We start from the raw sequence: 7719 nt of genomic DNA, 5'->3' as shown, positions 1-7719 counted from the left end.
AATTTTGATCTAGATAGTGGCGCCACCATTACGATTTTAAAATTAATAATTAAAAAAAAACACTCACGTAATTCCACTAATCATAAAATAAATTATTTCACAATTGATTGTTACACCAGTGAGACACACAATCACAATTTAAGCTCATTTATTTAAAAATAATGCAAATTTTGTCATATCTGATTCAAACATAACCTCACAATCACAAAATAATTGAGGTTATGTTGGTTCGTTGTTGTGTGTGAAAAACCGCCCAAAAGTCGTCTAAATCGCCCCCTTACGATGGAAACCAAGCCCCAGAAGATGCCCAAAGTGGCCAAGGTACACTTTTACTGCCCACTCCCCGATAATAATAATTTTATTTCAGGTGAAGAACAAAGCCCCCGCTGAGATTCAAATCACCGCTGAACAACTCCTCCGTGAGGCAAAAGAACGCGACCTTGAAATCCTACCACCGCCCCCTAAACAAAAAATCTCCGATCCGGCCGAACTCGCCGATTACCAACTCCGTCGTCGTAAACAATTCGAAGATAACATACGTAAAAATCGCACAGTTATCTCAAATTGGATCAAATATGCCCATTGGGAAGAATCCCAGAAGGAAATCCAACGTGCTCGATCCATATTTGAGCGTGCCTTGGATGTGGATCATCGTAATGTTACCATTTGGTTGAAATACACTGAAATGGAGATGAGAAATCGACAAGTGAACCATGCGAGGAATTTATGGGATAGAGCTGTTACGATTTTACCCAGAATCAATCAATTTTGGTATAAATACACCTACATGGAGGAGATGTTGGAGAATGTGGCTGGGGCCCGAGCTGTCTTTGAACGTTGGATGGAATGGCAACCGGACGAACAAGCCTGGCAAACATACATTAACTTCGAATTGAGATACAAAGAAATCGATCGAGCGAGAGAAATCTACGAACGTTTTGTTATAACTCACCCCGAAGTCAAACACTGGATTAAATATGCAAGATTCGAGGAAAATCACGGTTTTATCAACTCGGCAAGGATGATTTACGAACGTGCTGTACATTTCTACGGTGATGATCATCTCGATGAGAAATTATACATTGCATTTGCACGATTTGAGGAAAATCAAAAGGAACATGACCGTGCTAGAGTCATTTATAAATACGCTCTTGATCACTTACCAAAAGAACAAGCAAAAGAATTGTATAAATCATACACTATACATGAGAAAAAATACGGTGACCGATCTGGTATTGAAGATGTGATTGTCTCGAAACGTAAGTTTCAATACGAACAAGAAATCCTTGAAAATCCCACCAATTACGATGCGTGGTTTGATTATTTGAGACTAGTGGAAGGGGAAGGTGAGCTTGAAACAACACGAGAGACGTATGAAAGGGCCATTGCCAACGTACCCCCAAGTAAAAACAAACAATACTGGCGTAGATATATCTACTTGTGGATTAATTACGCCCTATTTGAGGAACTCGAGTCTGGGGATTATGAAAGGACACGACAAGTATACAAAGCTTGTCTTGATTTAATCCCACATAAAATATTCACTTTTAGTAAGATTTGGTTACTTTTTGCACAGTTTGAAATCAGACAGAAGAATTTAAATGGGGCTAGAAAAATTCTCGGGACTGCTATTGGGAAATGTCCACGGGATAAATTATTCCGAGGGTATATTGATATCGAGATACAATTACGTGAGTTTGATCGTTGTCGTATTCTCTATGGTAAATATCTCGAGTTTGGTCCGGAAAATTGTGTCACTTGGATGAAATTCGCTGAATTGGAGACACTCCTAGGGGATATTGAACGTGCAAGGGCTATTTATGAGTTGGCAATAGCACAGCCCCGTTTAGACATGCCCGAATTGCTCTGGAAGGCTTACATTGATTTCGAAATTGGACAAGAAGAATCGGAAAATGCCCGTCAATTATACGAAAGATTGTTAGAAAGGACAAGTCATGTGAAAGTTTGGTTGTCTTATGCTAAATTCGAATTGAGTTGTAATTCAGACATGAATGTGAGTCTCGCAAGACGTGTGTATGAGAGAGCTAATGATAGTTTGAAAAGTTTTGGTGAAAAAGAATCAAGAGTTTTATTATTGGAAAATTGGAAGGAGTTTGAAAGTTTGCATGGAAGTGATGAAACTAAAGAGAAAGTTGAAGGAAAAATGCCGAGGAGAATTAAAAAACGGAGAAAAGTTATCGATGAGGATGGATTTGAACAAGGATGGGAAGAAATTTTCGATTATATTTTCCCTGAAGATGAGGCAAGTAAACCCAATTTGAAACTCTTAGCCGCGGCGAAAAGTTGGAAGAAGCAGAAGGAAACGGAACCGGAACCCTAATTTTTTTCAAATAAAACTGGTAAAAATCAGTTGATTTATTCAATTGTCAACATAAACCTAACCAAAAATTGAATTTTGACAGTTAGAAACGTCAAATTTTGACATTCAGTTGCCAAAAATTGAATTTTGACAGTTAGAAACGTCAAATTTTGATATTCAGTTTTGCCACAACTTGAGAACTTTATCTTTTCCTCCGGAGGCGACTTTGGAGCCATCTGTGGCCCAATCCACTGCATAAACCTCATCCTCATGTCCTGGAAGGTCAATTTCCAATTTTCGTTCCCTCAAATTCCACAATTTGAGTGTCGAATCGGCACTTCCACTAACTAAAAGTCTCGAATCGGCCGAAAATGCAATCACATAAACAGCTTGTACATGTCCTCGAAGAGTACAAATAAATTTACCATTTTTCGCCTCCCACAATTTAATACTTTTATCAAAAGAAGCCGAGGCAAAAATCCGACCATCAGGTGAGAATTTCACATCATTGACTAATTGTTGGTGTCCTGTGAGTCGATTTAACGGCTTCTTGTCTTTCGAGGGGGCCCACAAAAACAAAGTAAAATCATCGGAGCCCGAGACAAGTCTTTCATCACCAATCGGAGAGATGATTTCATTGTAGCGACGTAGGGCAAAGTCCTGTGATTGTGTTTGTGTGTCTTTAACCGGATCAAAAGCCCCCATTTTAAGCACATAATCCGTGTTAAGTGCTAAAGTATTGACCCAATGGGCATGTCCTTCCAAACTCCGACACAAAACCCCATCTTTAGCCCTCCAAACTTTCACAGTCCGGTCCTGTGATGCTGTATAAATAAGCCCTAAACCCCCCCATTTCACCACAGTCACACTTTTCAAATGCCCCGAAATCACTCTAACACACAAACACAGGACCGTATCCCAAATCCTGACGTCACAATCTTTACTCGATGAGGCGAGAAAACGACAGTCGGGGTTTTGGTGGTAGGGCTCCCAACTCAGGGCCGTAATCCATGATTTATGCCCGATTAGAGTTTTCCCAATTTGGGCCCCATTTTCAGGATTCCATATCACAACTTTGCCGTCTTTACACGCCGAGGCTAGTTTAGAGCCATTTGGGGCCCATGCAATGCACAAAACCCAATTCGTGTGCCCCTTACATGTCCGAAACGGTGTTTGAGTGTCCACATCCCAAAATCGGACTGTTGTATCGCCGGAACCGCTCGCTAGTTGTCTACCATCGGGGGAAAAACACACAGAAATGACAGCTTCGGCATGTCCTGGCATTGAACTCGTACATCTTGTCACGGGGCGCACCCGAAACACGGCCTGCTGCTGGTAGAGGATATCAATAACAGTTTCGGTGTTTAAATCCGACAAATTTAAGGTTTTTTCAAGCGAGTGAGTGATTTCGGTGTCATTGGCGTAAAAAATGTACGAAATGTTCGTACTTTGGAGGAGAGCATTACAAATTTCGGTCAATTGGGGCACAGTACAAGACAAGGGTAAATCGATTATATCACCGGCGATTTCACCAGAATCTGACTTGAACCGACACAAAACGTGTCTTTGGGCAATTTCGCCCCCCGATTCCATCATTATTGCTCACTTTTCACTGATTTAAAAAACACAAATAACCTCACTTTTGGCACATGTCAATGTGAGGTTAAGGACACCGGTTGGCACCACTGTTCACACATTTTTACCGTATTAATAATAATAAAAAAAATATTAAACCGATTTTTGTCAAACAAAAACACGCATTGAATTTAATTATTGTCCAATTAATAAAGCAATAGCGTAAAAAACGCCCAAAATCATTCAATTGTGACACCTGTCATTGTCAGCTGTCAAATTCACTTGTCAAATGTATTTATCAACAAATTAACCCATTTTCCACCCATATTCCAGCATGAATGCTGAAATTGAGGAAAATATCCGTAAAAACGTGCCATGGTCGCAACTCCCCGCACATATCAAACAGGTAATTTCGATTTTTCGTGTCTCAAGTGACCCCCCATGTTTTGCAGATTTTAAACAATTCCGTGAAAGACTACGAACGCTATGTGGTTTCGTTCAGTATTAAAAATCAATTGCGTTATCGAGGTAATTTAGGTGAGTAGTGTTTTGTTGTGTTTGAGGCCCCCTTGATTGTCTTTTTTTTAGTACGATATATTGTCCGAGATGAGAAACGTTACTATGAACGTGTGGTGGCTTATAGTAAAGAGAGACTTATGTTATTTCCTTATCATTTGGCCGATATGATTGTAAAAGGCTTGAGGATAACACCGTTCAATTATTACATTTCCGTAGTGGAGAAATTAATGCAAGCGGAGAAAAGTTACGATACTCTTCCGAATTTTACAGCAGCTGATTGTATTTACCCGAAATTTGATTTTTTTAGTATCTCATTTGGTGTTTTTTAAGGTTTGAGGTTGTTGGGGATTGGCAGAAATGAATATATCGAATTGATGAATAAATCAAGGTCGAATAGAGGGCGCTTATTTGGGAAAAAGAACGTAAGGGGACTATTACCACCTGTACCCCGTGACATCCATATTGAACCTTGGTGGCGTGTCGAAGTTGGGCTAGTCTTGGAAGAAGATGTCAAAGTTTGTAATTTCACCAAATCAAACATTTAGTAATTTTATTGTTTCACAGTTGGTAAACGAGGAAGAGTTGTCGGTGATTGACCGATTGATTGATTTAGGGTCACAAACTGCGGGTGAATTAAATTATCATGTTGTTTTGAGTCTTTACAAGTAAATACACTTAACAGTGTTACCAACTGTCTAAAATTGTTTTTTAGGAAAGGTTTAATTTATTTAGATGTTCCAATAACCGCAGTTGATTGTATTCAAGTGCCCCCTTTGCAAGGTTTCGTCATGAATCGTATTCTTGGCGATTATTTTGAGACACTTTTATATAAAATTTTCGTCTCAATTGATGAACATACAACAGTTGGCGAACTTGCAGGGGTTTTACAGGTGGATACTGAATCGGTAAAACAGGCAGTTTCGCTCTATTGTCGGTTACAATTTGCACGAAAGCTGTATCCAGAAACGGAGAAAGAACGTACGAAAAGACACCCTTCATGGCATTTAATACCGACACAAGAAATTAGGTACTTCCCCCGTGATTGAATTACAGATAATTTTTTTACTTACCGTAGAAATGTCGAAGTAACACCATTAACATTGAGTCTCAGTAAGGAAAATCTTCAAGAACAGCTTGAAAGTCCGACGAGTTCAACATTGACACGAAGGGGGCACCGAGTGGCTTTTTTATTCGATTCGGCCCTCACGGCGTTTCTTATGATGGGGAATTTATCACCGGTGGGTAAAATTTTCACCAGGTTTGCCAATCATAACACAAAACTACGGAAACTGCTTGTAATTCACACTTTTCACATGTCAAGTCGATCATGATTGCCAACCTTTGAAACTACTATTGAGGTTAGATTTTTTTAGGGTTTAAAAAAGCACGCCGTGACAATGTTCGAAGTGGGCAAATTGTGCGACGAAAGTCTTGATAGTTTCCTAACCGAATTGGAAAAAGTCTCAGTTCTTGATGCTGAAGGCGAGGGTGAAGCTCGACGTTTCTTCGATCATGCTGTCATCCTCAGATCGACTATTTTAGCATTGAGAAAACTCCCCGGTGCCGGTTTAGATCTAGTCCGACTTGAAAGTCTCCATTCATTAGATGAAGCCACTTGTAGTCGTCTATTACAGAAAAAATACAAGTAAGTGGTTTTTTTTTGGGGGATTTTTTTAAATTTTTGACAGTTTGTTGGTATCAATGGCACCGTTGAGTCGAGAAGTACGTCCCGTTGTGAGTCTTAATCCACCTCATTTAGGGCCAGCTGTACCGGAAGTGAATTCCTTATGGTTTAAACTATTTTTGTATCACGTGACCGGTTATGGACCGCCATCTTTGTTACTAGTCAAAGGTGAGTTGGGGGATTTTTCAGTTTGGTGATTTAATTTTTGTCTCTAGGAACTGAAATCAAGCAACTTCCACGAATGTTTCTCGGTTATTCCCGAATTTTAGTGACCACGTGGTTACACGAACCGGCGGTTATACCCGTTTCTAATATTTTACATGTGAATGCGGCTGCACAGTTTTCCCCCGTTTTGATTCAGGCTTTTGGGGTACATGAACCGGCACAGACTCACATAATACCGTTTCCGTTTCGGCCCGATACACCATCAAAAAGTCTAGGGGAAGTCCCTAAAGATTTACAGTTCAGGAATCATCCCTCAATTAAATATCTCTCGAATTTGATTGATCTTGAACATAATTGTGGTTATATCACATTTGCCAACATAGGAGTCTTGGATTTCGGCTGTCAAAATAAAGAAATGACAGTCAAGCTTGGTAAAAAACAACCAATCGCAACGAAAGGAGGCAAAGCCGAGCCTTTATCGATCACCAATGAGAATTTTAGTTTCACGAAAGAGTTGAGTTCACCTGACGAATCACATTTCGCTATGACTCCGCCCACTTCATCATCGCCAGCCAATGGTTTCACCAGTAAGGAATGTTCGGAACTCCTTTGTCAGGAATTGGACGAATTAGAGCAAAAGATGAAACATAGTGTTTCAATTGATGGTCTTTTATCACCAATCGATGAAAACATTAATATGTTTTCGTTAAAAAGTGACGAAATGAAAAAAGTCGATGAGAATCGAGGCGAGGTTAGTAATTTTGGTGTTTGTGTGTTGGCTAACGTGTGAAATAGGTTTGGACTTTGTTAGATTGCCATTTTGGGATTCCCCTGTTTGATGTTAATGCCAATACTAAAATTTGTGATACGATAGTGAGTGGCGGTTTGGCTGAAACTAACAGGTAATTAGTACGAAATTTGGCCACTAGGTGCGCTCATGTGGAGTGTTTTTGTTTCAGTTTGGCGAATTTAGTCGAATCGAGTCGGAAATTAGGTTCGGCACTGTTAGATTTTATTTCGCAATGTCAGGTAGGCTTTGCTTATTTCGTTTGTTTCAATTCTAGGGGAATTTTTTTAGTACTATCCTGGTGAAAATATGGAAATTATGAAACGTGGACGGTTGGTACCACTGCCGCGTTATAATCTCGTCTTCGATAATGGCAAAGTGAGCGAATGGACTGGGAAATAAGCAATATTTTGTACAAATTTTGTGATAAGTTGGAGACTTAATTTTGTAAATATTTTTTGCATTTATTCAAATGGCAGGGTTAGGTTGCATTTTCCGGACCAAAAAATTATTTTATTACATTTCCAACATATTTTTAATTTTTCAACTTTAAGTATTAATTATTTTATTATTAAAACTAGAAATAAACGCACTAAAACATTCAAATTTCTTTCATTTATCAATAATACTTTCTGTGGTCGCTAAATCACCAAATAAATAACACCATAC

At 39.2% G+C, this 7719-nt stretch overlaps 3 protein-coding genes across 3 annotated transcripts; 2 read left to right on the top strand and 1 right to left on the bottom strand.

Annotated features, from left to right (window-relative positions):
- The first annotated feature begins 65 nt into the window (after positions 1–65).
- On the top strand, positions 66–4043 carry LOC123009991 (protein crooked neck). Its single transcript, XM_044406592.1, has 4 exons — positions 66–321; positions 368–2811; positions 3379–3655; positions 3705–4043. The coding sequence occupies exons 1-2, from the start codon at positions 283–285 to the stop codon at positions 2339–2341; spliced, it is 2013 nt and encodes a 670-aa protein (XP_044262527.1). The 5' UTR covers positions 66–282; the 3' UTR covers positions 2342–2811; positions 3379–3655; positions 3705–4043.
- Positions 2362–4158, bottom strand: LOC123009992 (notchless protein homolog 1). Its single transcript, XM_044406593.1, has one exon. The coding sequence runs from the start codon at positions 3914–3916 to the stop codon at positions 2498–2500; it is 1419 nt and encodes a 472-aa protein (XP_044262528.1). The 5' UTR covers positions 3917–4158; the 3' UTR covers positions 2362–2497.
- LOC123009990 (protein FAM91A1) lies at positions 4141–7650 on the top strand. Its single transcript, XM_044406591.1, has 13 exons — positions 4141–4301; positions 4348–4432; positions 4484–4693; positions 4745–4929; positions 4979–5079; positions 5127–5441; positions 5490–5652; positions 5788–6059; positions 6103–6266; positions 6314–7014; positions 7059–7165; positions 7223–7292; positions 7342–7650. The coding sequence occupies exons 1-13, from the start codon at positions 4230–4232 to the stop codon at positions 7450–7452; spliced, it is 2556 nt and encodes an 851-aa protein (XP_044262526.1). The 5' UTR covers positions 4141–4229; the 3' UTR covers positions 7453–7650.
- Positions 7651–7719: the final 69 nt, after the last annotated feature.

The sequence above is a fragment of the Tribolium madens genome, unplaced genomic scaffold (assembly GCF_015345945.1).
Source record: "Tribolium madens isolate multiple individuals breed KSU strain unplaced genomic scaffold, Tmad_KSU_1.1 Scaffold_7;HRSCAF=85;Tcas5.2_LG10, whole genome shotgun sequence".
Classification (NCBI taxonomy): Eukaryota; Metazoa; Arthropoda; class Insecta; order Coleoptera; family Tenebrionidae; genus Tribolium; species Tribolium madens.
This window is presented reverse-complemented; position numbering and strand designations above follow the sequence as displayed.